The sequence below is a fragment of the Physella acuta genome, unplaced genomic scaffold, assembly GCF_028476545.2.
Source record: "Physella acuta isolate Inbredline_101_S28 unplaced genomic scaffold, ASM2847654v3 ptg000366l, whole genome shotgun sequence".
NCBI classification, from domain to species: domain Eukaryota; kingdom Metazoa; phylum Mollusca; class Gastropoda; family Physidae; genus Physella; species Physella acuta.
The window spans coordinates 621,836-636,514 of NW_026731885.1; the positions used below are offsets into that span (position 1 = coordinate 621,836).

General features: G+C 34.3%; 1 protein-coding gene across 1 annotated transcript in view; it reads right to left on the minus strand.

The window, feature by feature from the left end:
• LOC131941597 (myosin-VIIa) overlaps positions 1–14,679 on the minus strand; it is a 41,439-nt gene continuing 26,760 nt past the window's right edge. Inside the window, exons 32-48 of the mRNA XM_059300913.1 lie at positions 14,282–14,451; positions 13,455–13,642; positions 12,276–12,391; positions 11,772–11,932; positions 11,233–11,324; positions 9,857–9,918; positions 9,002–9,157; positions 8,493–8,598; positions 8,114–8,228; positions 7,910–7,996; positions 7,448–7,554; positions 6,895–7,013; positions 6,130–6,196; positions 5,829–5,945; positions 5,298–5,381; positions 4,713–4,832; positions 1–4,220 (exon numbers count right to left, since the gene is read on the minus strand). Coding sequence (XP_059156896.1) covers positions 4,143–4,220; positions 4,713–4,832; positions 5,298–5,381; positions 5,829–5,945; positions 6,130–6,196; positions 6,895–7,013; positions 7,448–7,554; positions 7,910–7,996; positions 8,114–8,228; positions 8,493–8,598; positions 9,002–9,157; positions 9,857–9,918; positions 11,233–11,324; positions 11,772–11,932; positions 12,276–12,391; positions 13,455–13,642; positions 14,282–14,451 — 1,945 coding nt within the window. The 3' untranslated portion in view covers positions 1–4,142. The remainder of the gene's footprint in view (positions 4,221–4,712; positions 4,833–5,297; positions 5,382–5,828; positions 5,946–6,129; positions 6,197–6,894; positions 7,014–7,447; positions 7,555–7,909; positions 7,997–8,113; positions 8,229–8,492; positions 8,599–9,001; positions 9,158–9,856; positions 9,919–11,232; positions 11,325–11,771; positions 11,933–12,275; positions 12,392–13,454; positions 13,643–14,281; positions 14,452–14,679) is intronic.

The following is a 14,679-nucleotide window of genomic DNA, read 5'->3' on the forward strand; positions in this document are numbered from 1 at the left end:
AAAAAAAATTATATTGTGGTATCCATAGTAATTAATTATAATATTTAGGCATGTATTTTTATTGCAAAAAACACAGAAAGAAACCAACGAAGATGCAGACAGTTCCCAGACACCTATGGTACATTTCCAGTGATGACTACAAAACTAAACATACATGCAGGGACATCACTCTTCAGATTTTAACTTTTTGTTTTTTTTACACATGACATGAAGAATACATTTTTTTAAAATTTAACAAAACCTGATCGATCAAAACATCAACTTCTCTAAATAAAATAAAATTGTATACAGTAGTCTAAAGCAGTATCTTAATTCCCCAGGATAGACCCTGTAAGCATATTATCTTTACCTTACAAATCTACTTAAGCAGAGAATATATATTTTAAAAAATATGAAAATACAGCCTTCCCAGTGACATTTATCACCTAAGTATCGGCAATTTTAGAATAAGTATGTTTTAATATTTCAAAGACATTGATTCTATCTCTTTAAAAATCTAATAGTAATAGCCCTGTTTTAACTTCTTCTTTAAGTTAACATCATATGTAGACCTGTATCAATTATTCAATGTATGTTGTTTTTCAGAAAAAATACAGTAGAAAAACACACATTATTAGAATATACCTTTCTTAAATAATGAATTAATTTTCTTGTTTCAAATTAATAAATTATCACAAATCCTAAAATTGTATCAAATTAAATTATTTTGACCCCATTTATTTTTTTTATAAATTATTAATTTAATCAAATAATTCCCATGAGCAGGTTAAAAAACACGAAACTAGTGTGAGCAGATGGGTAGATAGAGTTCAGGCACACAAATCTAATCTTCAGAGATTTGATAAGGCAGGACGTTGGTATACAGCCCACTGTGGGGAAAAAATTGAATGTCTTGTATTGTGGCATAAAAAACACTAAATAAATAAGTAGGTCGAGGGTTGCTATCTTATGTGGATAATCTCTATTTCACCAGCCATATTTGGCCATATCAGAAAGATTTCACAATACTCAAATGGCAAAAATTTAGCCCATTGTGTTATCAAGATGTAGCTAATTAAATAAAGGTGACATGGATAATTTAATAAAGTTGTCCCTTTCTTTGTAAAGAAGCTAATCCACATTTCTTCAAAACTTCTTATCCTTGCAGCTGTAGTACTGGATCTCACAAATGAAGCTGTTGTGATTTCTTTATGTACAGTAAACTTGTGGTACTAGTTGGAAGACCACTACCTCAGTTATGGTTTTAAATGTACAACTTGTACATAGAAAAAATGAATTATAGTCAAGTACATAATTATGACATTCTTCTGACATGACATCCTGCCAGCATGACAGTCTGCTGACATGACATCCTGCCAGCATGACACTCTACTGACATGACATCCTGCCAGCATGACAGTCTACTGACATGACATCCTGCCAGCATGACAGTCTACTGACATCCTGCCAGCATGACACTCTACTGACATGACATCCTGCCAGCATGACAGTCTACTGACATGACATCCTGCCAGCATGACAGTCTACTGACATGACATCCTGCCAGCATGACAGTCTGTTGACATGACATCCTGTTAGCATGACAGTCCACTGACATGACATCCTGCCAGCATGACAGTCTGCTGACATGACATCCTGCCAGCATGACAGTCTGCTGACATGACATCCTGCCAGCATGACAGTCTGCTGACATGACATCCTGTTAGCATGACAGTCCACTGACATGACATCCTGCCAGCATGACAGTCTGCTGACATGACATCCTGCCAGCATGACAGTCTACTGACATGACATAATTTTAAAGAATTAACTCAGGCCAAAGATATACACAGCTGAACCTTGTTTACATCTGTTGTTTACAAGAAACCAAATATACATTTTTGCATAAAAGTCTTTTCTCCAAATTGAGCTGCTGATAAAAATGAGTCCAAATAAAACCCCATCAACATATTTTAAAATGAAACATATCTAGAAAAACTCCAAGAAAATATTTTTCATTTAATATTCAAAAGATGCTTGCAGAAAAAAAAGGCACAGCAACATTTTAGAAATGAATAATTTTTTTTTACATCAATGTTTAAAAGTCAGATAAACCTTTAAGTTGAGAGTATTGACTACATTCATGGAAGAGAGGTTTACTGTGAGTTAGGTGAGACACTAAATAACCAAGAGTTGCTAATACAACAACCAACACGTTACAATTTATATTGGTTGTTTAATTTCAGTTTTATACATGTGTAACAATATTATTTAAAATTATGTAAAGCAATAATTGAACTTTAGTGAACTTATATGTTCGGATAATTATAAAATCTGCTTCTCTTTAGTAACTATGTATTTCAGAAATAATATTTTAAAAAAGATTTATTAATTTTAGCTAAAGCTTTTGAGGAAAAAAAATTCATAAGTGTATGAATGGGTATCAAACTGTAATATTTTACGGTAAAATTTCATGAAGAGTTGTCTCTGATGAGTACATTTTACAATACAAAAAAGGCAAGTTTAAAACAACACACACACATCAGAAACAAAAAGAAACAATTTAGAATCATAATTTCATTTTCACTAACCTAAGCCTTTAACCAAAATCTATCAAAGATTTTTATGTAAGGTAAAAAAAATACTAGGCAATATATTACATAAGTTTTTTTTCTGAGAGGCAAATGAAAAACTTGTAAAGGAAAATTGTGTAAAGTATAACAAAATAAATGTTCTACATGTTGTCACAACATAATAGAGATCAGTCAGCCATGCTGAAAATATATGACCCAGGTACTATAAATAGATTTTTTTTAAGCTAAGCAAATGAATATTCCATTGTAATTATGATACATAAAACAAAATAAATATATTGAGTAATAAAATAGTTGTTATTGGAATGTATACAATTTAAAAAAAAATGTATAAACAACCATTTTCCTCACTCATTCAATGTTTCTCATTTAATATAATATATAGCCCAGGCAGGTAGATATTGAACTAATCTATGGTATAACACACCAGTGTGTTACATTTTATGTGTATAAATTATATTTGTATATAGTTGTTGGGTTTTCGAATATAAACTTGTAAATACAATAATTAAACGACTACATTTTCTATTGGTTTTAATGTAAACTTCAAAAATATAATTAATTGGCCAAAGGAATGTTTATGTGAGCTGATACACGTATGACAACTTGGGATTATAATGTTTTTTTTGTTCCCAAATGGTTTAATTAAAGGGTGACAACTCTAAAATGATATTTTTAACAGGAAGTAATTTTGTAAAGCTAGGTTTAACATTAGAATAAAATAAAACAAACCCAGATGTGAATGTGTATTACTGAACAAAATTAAAATAGCAAGATGCTGCTTAGATATTTATTAAAGGAATACAAATGCTAGTAAGTACAACAACTTGAAACAATATGTTAAGTAAACATTACTGTCACAATCTGGGAGTAGTGTGTAGCATTAAGGTTTGCCCTACATGAATCATTAATTAAATGCACATTATAATATGAATTTATTAAAGTCAATTTTTATATTTTCAACAGAGGAGAGTCATTTTATTACTTGTTTAATTTTAACAAATTAAAAAAAAATCAAAATACAAATTCACAGCACATGATGAAATCGTTTATGTATTTTTTTTATACATTTGTCCGAGAAAAAAATTCTGGCATACATACAAACTTTTGTATCATACATTTATATAGTTACACCTGATTTCAAAAGATACACTGTTAGATTCAATACAAGAATTCTTACAAGAAAAAACATATCTCACCAGTAACGTATCGTATAAATGTGAAAAGAAAAAAAAAACATTTCATTAAATAATTTATTGTATATATATGTTATGATGAACAAAAGCCAAACCATAATATGATGAATAATATGTACAGTGTTCAAGTGAGAAATGCCTTCTAAGCTGAACATTTTCTAACGACAATACATTTTTTGATGAACTTAATGATTCATTTTTTCAAAACTCCTATACTGTGCACATTAACTGCTATAAAATTTTACCATCAGTATTTAAATTTGAGAAACTTTTCATCATCCTTCTTGTAATGGCAAGTTTTATAGCAGTTAAGTTCTTGCCTTTAGGAATTGGTGAGATCTATCACACTAACTATTGTCTAAGTTTGTTGTTGTTAAGTTTTCCGCTGTCGGTTTAGGTTATTCAACATCAGACTGATGTAGGAGGTCAAGAGGTCATCCATTTTGTAACCCTGAATAGTAAAAAAAAAATAATAAAATTGAATTTTACAGCATAAAAAAAGCATGAATCTATACATTAGTTTGCTTCTAAGCACACAAGTTTATGGGATTTTAATGTTTTAGAGTCTAATGCCACAGAAATACTAAAATATAGGCTACATTTCTATTTTTAAAAATGTGTGAGAAAATAATACAATATGGCTTCACAGTCTTATAAACCATTAGATAATTGCACCTTGGAAATCCAAAACTACGCATTAAGCTGAGAACAGTCAGATGTTGCCAATGTATCAACCCCCCCCCCCCCCCCCCCTCCCACCCCACATGAATGATGGACGCAAGTGACAGTAATAATATAATATAGCAACGATTTTTAAGTGAAAATAATATTTGCTCTATAGTACACTGATATAGAATCTCATTGTTTAAGATCTATTTTATTTATTATAATAATAATAATCAGAGTTATTGTTCCTTCCTGCATGCAACAAGCAAGGACTCACCATAGATGTCTCACACAGTAGCTTACTTCCCCTGACCAAGTTGCCAATGGTCATGTGGAAGTAAGTGTTGCCACTGCTCCAGTTGGAGATCTTAGAGAATGGGTGCGTGGCCAGAAGCTCCTGGAAAATATTTGTACAAGAATGTGAGATTTGATGGGAAATTTTATTACAAAAATTATATAACTAATACATGGATACCTGGGAAATTTTTAAACAGAAATTATAAAACTTATGCATGGATACCTGAGAAATGTTAGAAAAATAAGAAAAATGACATGGATGATTAGTAAAAAATGAGAAAAAAAAATGTGTGAAGTTGATATATGGATCTCCAAGAAATATTTCTAAAGTTAGAGCTCATACAAGTCTATAAGAGAATTTAGAGAATTCATGCATGCTTAGTTGCTGGGGTAGGTTATAAGGTAACAAAGATTTTCAGAAGAAAACTTTAGTTAGTAAATTCTGTAATAAATCTAGCTGATAAAGCAAATAGAGGGACACAACTTGATTTTAATCCATTTCAAAAACAGGTTACCAAGTTTTATGATCTACGTAGGTAACACAATGTTAAAATATCAGCCTTACCTTGGTCTGGGGGTGGATCAAGTTGACTCCATTTTTATTTATGGCAATAAGTAGATTCTCAGGGTAGTTTGGTTCTGTTGTTTGCTGTGTTGAGAGAAAATATTGGATTCAATTAATTATCTTAATTACAACAAAACAAAGTAGATTCTCAGGGTAGTTTGGTTCTGTTGTTTGCTGTGTTGAGAGAAAATATTGGATTCAATTAATTATCTTAATTACAACAAAACAAAGTAGATTCTGAGGGTAGTTTGGTTCTGTTGTTTGCTGTGTTCAGAGAAAATATTGTATTCAATTAATTATCTTAATTACAACTAAAACAAAGTAGATTCTCAGGGTAGTTTGGTTCTGTGTTCAGAGGAAATAATTTATTCAGTTAATTATTTGAATTAAAACAGAAAAAAGTGCACAGGATGAAATTGTAATCAGTACATGAATGATACAATTGTTACTGTGGGCATATGAATTTAACATTTTTTTTTAAAGACAAGTACATGAATGAAATAATGTTTTAAATAAAATACCACAACTAACCTTGACGTCAAAGAATGCTGAGCCAAATGTAGGCCACTGGTAGATAAGTTTTAAGAATTCAATTTTTGCATCGTTGGATGATTTGCCTGCATCTTTGTTGTAGGCAGATATTATATTCTAAATAGGGAAACAATTGTAAAAATTGAAGAGCTGTTGAGGTTATACACTGGTAATCAGAATTATGAACTAAACCCACACATTTTGAGAACCAACATTTCCACATTCACGCCTAGAACACAGAATTTAAAAAACCCATTAGATGATGACTTAAGTCAACAGTAGTATTTTGTGTAAAGCTTACCCTCTTCCAGTCATCAGCTGACTGAGCTTTGACCAAGTCACCTGGTATAAGTCGGTTCAAGAGCTCTCTGTGGATCAAACATTTATTTTTATATAAAACAATCCCCTCTGACTTATCATGACAAGAAATGTAAGCAATCATACAGGACAGGGGGAATGATGTACCCAATCATACATCACAGGGGGACTGATGTACCCAATCATACATCACAGGGGGACTGATGTACCCAATCATACATTACAGGGGGACTGATGTACCTAATCATACATCACAGGGGGCTGATGTACCCAATCATTCAGGACAGGGGGAATGATGTACCCAATCATTCAGGACAGGGGGGCTGATGTACTCAATCATACATCACAGGGGGCTGATGTACCCAATCATACAGGACAAGGGGCTGATGTACCAATCATTCAGGACAGGACATGTGGACTAGGATCATCCTATGGGCCACAGCCTGAAAACTGAGCTCTAAGACTTTGGGTGAACAATAGCACCATATACAACTTTTGATAGAGAATTAACTTGCTTATCTATGGTTTAATAAAAAGCCAACATATAGTAAAAAATGACTGTCACAATGAATAAGGATAAAAGATAGATTTACTAAAAAAAATCTTGTAGTTGTAGGGAAAATATGACATAAAACTAGAACTCATAAATATAAACATAAAGCAGAATTTCACTAGAAATAACAAGAGAGAGCTATAACCCAAGGGATGTGTGACAGCTTGTCTTCAGGATAACTCTTGTTGTACTTACGGGACTTTGGCGAGATTAGCCTTATCTTCTCCGTGTATAACCCTGTAGATGAGTGCACCAAGCTGTGCTGCCTCCTCTCTGGTGCACCTGTGATATCCCCTCAGATATTTTGGCAATTCCTGCATAAGAAATAGTAAACACATTTTTGGTTTACATTTTTAAAAATGTGTACAGTATTTTGGCAATTCCTACATACAAAAAGGTGAACATGTTTTTGGTTTAATGTTTTTAGAAAAAACCCTTAGATATTTTGACAGTTTCTTCTACTAAATAGGAGTATAAATATTTAAATGACTTTCAGTCAGAGGTACTGATTTATCTGATGATACTAGAATCCATGTAGCAAATATTTTTTATAAATCACTCAGATTAAAATATGTAATAGTTAATCTTTTTTTTTAGCACCCACATTTTATATGTTTAAAAAAATATAACTGGCAATATAAATAATAGAAATATTTATCTAAAATTATATTGGTAACTTTATTTAATGCCAGTGAGATGCTAAAAAATTGTACAGACAAGATTTTGTGGCTGCAACTCAAGAAATTACCTGGTGATAATGGAAGATAATGTCTGCCTGTACATCTCTACCTGGAACAGTTTTTATCCACAGCTTTTTCATGAAGAACACTTGGTAGGTAAAAGATGGTGGGGCACCTAGTGAAATTATTAAACACAGTCAACAGAAGTCCTGAGAACTTCATTACATTTTCAAGAAAGTCTTTCAGTTGATATACAATAATTTCAAGAAGCATTTCAACCCCAAGAATAATTTCAAGAAGCATTTCAACCCCAAGAATAATTTCAAGAAGCATTTCAACCCCAAGAATAATTTCAAGAAGCATTTCAACCCCAAGAATAATTTCAAGAAGCATTTCAACCCCAAGAATAATTTCAAGAAGCATTTCAACCCCAAGAATAATTTCAAGAAGAATTTCAACCCCAAGAATAATTTCAAGTAATTTTAATTAAGATGATGTAAATGTAGAATTTTCCCCACATGAGTACCTACCTTCTCTGGCTGGCCTGGCCTTACGAATCCAGTCTGTCAGATGTCGGACGAAGTCAAAGAAGAAATCTCCTTCAGGAACACTTATCACTGGAGAGGAAATATTTCTCTGATATATGGGGCTGTAACCATTTATTGTATATATCGAGAATGTATTGATCAGCAGCTATATTAACTTTATCAACAATGTAGAGATGAACAATTTACCTTTATCAACAATCTTGACAAACAAGCTAAAGCCATCTGCTGATTTGAGACCTAACTTGGTGGCAATATTCTGACAAAAATCTTTTGCTCGTGTGCTGGATTCCACTTCAAAACCCTAAATAAAATTTTGTATTGATATAATTTTTTTCAAGAAACCAATCTACTTATAAAACAAAAACTTTTAAAATTATTATAATTGAGGCATTTTTTTATTGAGATCATTTTTTCAAGAAACCATTCTAGTTTTAAAACAAAAATTTTTAAAATTATTACAATGGTGGAAGTTATAGGATTGCCACAAAATTTGCAGTTTATAAATCATGAAGCCTACTCAATTTATATATATAGATATTTTTGAAAAAAAAATGTAAAGCCTTGCCTCATCAGTATCATCAGGGAAGTAAACCTTGTGCAGGATTTGTGTGGTCTTGTGTTGTATGGCCTCCACCTCCACCTGGTGTGGGGGGTACTTGCGCACTCCATTCCTGGAACACACAATTTCAACCAACTTTTTAAAAAATACTTAAAAATATTTGTATTAAAAATTTTTTGGCAGGTTTTTAAAAGATAAATTTGAAGTCTTTAACATAGATTGTTAATTTATTTGATGGATGTTTTTAGCACAATACATAATTGATTCAAATTAAAAAGCAAAAAAAAAACAATGGAAAGATAATTAGATCGAATGGAAAATCTATCATTTAAAAAACAATACAGGACAGATAAATCAATAAATTAGCATACTTCCGTCAAAAATATAATGAACAGTAAAAAAAAAGAAACAATTGAAAGATAATTCAATAAATGAGTCTAACTTTATAAAAAATAAATATTTATAACTGTGAAAAAAAAAACAAGGGAAAGAACTCAAGAAATTGGTTGACAAACCTCAAACACTTCTGTAGCCTGTTGAGGATGTCTGGCACTATGGTGATGTGGGTACGGGTCCTCAGGAACTGCTGCAGCTCCTTCAGGAGGTTGGTGCTGGGGGTGAAGCAGCCAGTGGCCAGCCACATCAGGTCCCAGCCTCTCTCCTCACTCACACTGGGGGCAGGGAGAGAACATTAGTACAGGAGTTCTAGTATAGCTAACATTAGTATGTGAGCTCTAGTACAACCAACATTACTACATGAGTTTTAGTATAACTAACACTAGTACAGGAGTTCTAGAATAACTAACATTAGTACATGAGTTCTAGTATAGCCAACATTAGTACATGTGTTCTAGTATAACTAACACTAGTACATGAGTTCTAGTATAACTAACACTAGTACATGAGTTCTAGTATAGCCAACATTAGTACATGAGTTCTAGTATAACTAACACTAGTACATGAGTTCTACTATAACTAACACTAGTACATGAGTTCTAGTATAGCCAACATTAGTACATGAGTTCTAGTATAACCAACACTAGTACATGAGTTTTACTATAACTAACACTAGTACATGAGTTCCAGTATAACTAACATTAGTACGTGAGTTCTTGTGTAACTGTAACACTGTTGTTGCAAACAGGTCTTCAAGTAAAATTAACACTGGAAGAGGTCAACTAGTACATCTAACACTAGTTTAAATGTATTGGTATATGTTTTCTAAAAGAAACACTGAACTGAAAGTGCTTACAATTGGTTCAGGTTTTTATATAACAATAAATATATTTATAACTCTACATTATTAAACTATTTAAAAAAGGCTACAAAATGATCTTTAATAAAATATTTTTTAAAAATGTATTAGTTACCTGTTCTTGTTATCTGTGAGTTGTTTCATGATCTGGCAGTAAATCTCGTCTCTCAGAATCTCCTGGGAATAAAAGGTTATTTTGGTTGTAGGGCAAGGTGTTTTAATCTCAGTCTGTGGGACAAGGGTCATTGTCTCCTCAGAGACAAGGGTCATTGTCTAGGGACAAGGGTCACTGTCTCAGGGACAAGGGTCATTGTCACAGGGACAAGGGTCATTGTCTCAAGGACAAGGGTCATTGTCTCAGGGACAAGGGTCATTGTCTCAGGGACAAGGGTCATTGTCTCAGGGACGAAGGTCATTGTCTCAGGGACAAAGGTCATTGTCTAGGGACAAGGGTCATTGTCTCAGGGACAAGGGTCATTGTCTCAGGGACAAGGGTCATTGTCTAGGGACAAGGGTCACTGTCTCAGGGACAAGGGTCATTGTCACAGGGACAAGGGTCATTGTCTCAGGGACAAGGGTCATTGTCTCAGGGACAAGGGTCATTGTCTCAGGGACAAGGGTCATTGTCTCAGGGACAAGGGTCATTGTCTCAGGGACAAGGGTCATTGTCTCAGGAATAAGGGTCATTGTCTAGGGACAAGGGTCATTGTCTCAGGGACAAGGGTCATTGTCTAGGGACAAGGGTCACTGTCTCAGGGACAAGGGTCATTGTCACAGGGACAAGGGTCATTGTCTCAGGGACAAGGGTCATTGTCTCAAGGACAAGGGTCATTGTCTCAGGGACAAGGGTCATTGTCTCAGGGACAAAGGTCATTGTCTCAGGGACAAAGGTCATTGTCTCAGGGACAAGGGTCATTGTCTCAGGGACAAAGGTCATTGTCTAGGGACAAGGGTCATTGTCTCAGGGACAAGGGTCATTGTCTCAGGGACAAAGGTCATTGTCTCAGGGACAAAGGTCATTGTCTCAGGGACAAGGGTCATTGTCTCAGGGACAAAGGTCATTGTCTAGGGACAAGGGTCATTGTCTCAGGGACAAGGGTCATTGTCTCAGGGACAAAGGTCATTGTCTAGGGACAAGGGTCATTGTCTCAGGGACAAGGGTCATTGTCTCAGGGACAAGGGTCATTGTCTCAGGGACAAGGGTCATTGTCTCAGGAACAAGGGTCATTGTCTAGGGACAAGGGTCATTGTCTCAGGGACAAGGGTCATTGTCTCAGGGACAAGGGTCATTGTCTCAGGGACAAGGGTCATTGTCTAGGGATAAGGGTCATTGTGTAAGGGACAAGGGTCATTGTCTCAGGGACAAGGGTCATTGTCTTAGGGACAAGGGTCAATGTCTCAGGACAAGGGTCATTGTCTAGGGACAAGCAAGCCAACATCAATTTAATTTAAATAGAAAACAATAACCAAAATATTTGCAAAACTACTTACATTTGTGATTGGACTTGTAAAAATCTGGTCAGTAAACTCATTGGCTATTCTGCTTCTCTTGCTTGGGTGGTCTCCCATGTATTTTAATATAGGTAAATTAGTTAAGGGAAAGAATAAAGGGGAAGAAATCTGAAAATAAAATTGTGTACACCAACAAGCAATTTTACATACATTTTCATATAAGTTGAATTTTTTTAATATTAGCATAATAACCAGCAAGCTAATATATGTATCAAGACATTAAATTAAAACATTACATTTTTTTAATGATACCCATAAAAACTTAAAATGCTGTTATTGAAAGTTTAACGTTTTTATATTTTAACTTTTATATTGCAGTTTCAACAAGACTTATTCGAGAAGTATTAAATTATTGATAAGGTATTAAATATTGAAGAAAAATAATTGTAAGTTTTAATTTTTAAAGAACCAATATCCATGACATAAAAATTATGTTGTTCCTAATAAAAATTTCAAATAATTAAAAATTTAGTTTTAAACATAACCATTTTTGTAATTCATTTTAAAACAAAGGATATCCATAAAGCACATGCAAGCATCAGCACTCTGTTGCTCCTTGCCGATGAGTTTCTTCAACAATGGCTGCTTCAAGGGGTCTTTGGAATGTTTCCACAGCTCTTTGCTGCTGCGCTGACGGGGTCTGTTAAGTGTTCCTGATAGTGTGCGCTTTGGTGGCGCTCTGAGGTAAGAACGAAATTACTGATAGTTTTAAAAAAGTCAGTTTTTCTTGTAAGGTTTATTCTAATTTAATATAGTTTTTTTTTTTGAAGACAAATTCAAGAAGTTAAGGATACAAATTCAAATATACTTTTTAAATAGATTAAAAAGTCACTCAATCACTAAAAATGAGGAAACAAGACATAATATATTAAAGCGAACAATAATTTTAAAAAGTGATAAGACAAAAATATTTTTTTAAAAAGAAACAAAACAAAACAGATAAAATTAAAATAAACCAGAATTTAAAAAATAAAAATCTATTGAAAAACTATGAAAAAAATTAGGTCAAAATGTCACTGTACCTGAAGTGATCATATGAGTACTGCTCCAGTGTGTGAAGGGATGCTGATTTCTCTTTAGAAATTTCTTCCTCAGGCTGGTACTGCTCACTTAGAGATCCAGACTGCACAAACAGGTTCTGTAGAGTTTAAACAAGAGTTCTTGTAGGACAATTTGCTCACAAGTGGGTGGTATATTTCAATAACACAAGGCCATAAGAACAAAATCAACAATGATTTTTAAATACTCATACTATTCATACCAAAATTTCTATGGGAGGTTTGGTGATGGTGGGTAACATACAGACACACAGTTACGTACCAAAATTTCTATGGGAGGTTTGGTGAGGGTGGGTAACATACAGACACACAGTTACGTACCAAAATTTCTATGGGAGGTTTGGTGATGGTGGGTAACATACAGACACACAGTTACGTACCAGAATTTCTATGGGAGGTTTGATGATGGTGGGTAACATACAGACACAGTTACGTACCAGAATTTCTATGGGAGGTTTGGTGATGGTGGGTAACATACAGACACAGTTACGTACCAGAATTTCTATGGGAGGTTTGGTGATGGTGGGTAACATACAGACACACAGTTACGTACCAGAATTTCTATGGGAGGTTTGGTGATGGTGGGTAACATACAGACACACAGTTACGTACCAGAATTTCTATGGGAGGTTTGGTGATGGTGGGTAACATACAGACACACAGTTACGTACCAGAATTTCTATGGGAGGTTTGGTGATGGTGGGTAACATACAGACACACAGTTACGTACCAAAATTTCTATGGGAGGTTTGGTGATGGTGGGTAACATACAGACACACAGTTACGTACCAGAATTTCTATGGGAGGTTTGGTGATGGTGGGTAACACATAGACACACAGTTACGTACCAGAATTTCTATGGGAGGTTTGGTGATGGTGGGTAACATACAGACACACAGTTACGTACCAGAATTTCTATGGGAGGTTTGGTGATGGTGGGTAACATACAGACACACAGTTACGTACCAGAATTTCTATGGGAGGTTTGGTGATGGTGGGTAACATACAGACACACAGTTACGTACCAGAATTTCTATGGGAGGTTTGGTGATGGTGGGTAACATACAGACACACAGTTACGTACCAGAATTTCTATGGGAGGTTTGGTGATGGTGGGTAACATACAGACACACAGTTACGTACCAGAATTTCTATGGGAGGTTTGGTGATGGTGGGTAACACATAGACACACTCTGCAGGGAAATCCCCTTTCTTGTTGTTGGAGACATTCTGGCCAAAGCACCAACCAGAGTTCATGACACTATCTCCATTATGGGACTGATCTAAAACAATCAGATCTCCTTTCTTCAGAGGTAAGAAAGATGAATCTTCTGTAAGATAAAAACAAAATAAACTGGTGAAGGCTGTACATAGAAACATTATTTATTGAGAACATTTTTTGTGGTTCCTATATCTGTTTTTAACATTATTTTTTCTGAATTTTAAATACCTACAGCTAAACAAACTATAAAACCCCATGAAGAATCCAATATCACATGATTAATTTTGAATATGTTAAATTAAAATATACATTTAAAAAGTAAAAAACTGATGTTAAATTGAAAATGTCTTAGAATTTTCATATTGGAAGTAGAAAAATTTTAAAATCTTGTTTAATTAGATTTATGATGTTGCTATAGATGGCATGCTTTAAATGCTGTATTCCTAAAGGGGCATGCTTTGCTAGTGTAAGGCAAGTGATAAGTTTAATTGTGAAAGATTTAATGTTTATGTGATGTAGTGCAAAAGTTGGCACAATGATATTTATATGCTGTAGTAAAAGGTGTTAGGTACACTTGGTATTTTGTACATTATGTAGCATCTTCAAGGGTGCTATACACTGAAATTCACATGGTGTGTTTACAGTGAAATATCTACCCAATGTGCTGTTCATGTTGTAATATTTACCTGGGGTACTGTAGTCCTGTATAGCGATGACGTACATAGTGTGTTTACAGTGAAATATTTACCTGGGGTACTGTAGTCCTGTATAGCGATGACGTACTTTGACCTTTTCTTGAGCCCATCCAGGAATGTGACCACCAGGTCCCGAATGTCCTCCGCGTTGGGTGAGGTGAAGGTGTACTCATCCCCCTTCACTGTGGCCAGTGTAAAGCTCTGACCATGCATTTTACCTGACCTGTGGAGGAGGCAACAACCTTCTTCAACCAATTCCTTCTTATCATCTTTCTCTACATTTATTAAGAAACATTATTTCAAGAATCCATCACTACTAACAAAGGGAGACCATAGACCTAGGAAACAAAGCGAGACCACAGACTTCCTAGCAAATAAAGGAAGACCACAGACTTCCTAGCAAATAAAGGAAGACCACAGACTTCCTAGCAAATAAAGGAAGACCACAGAC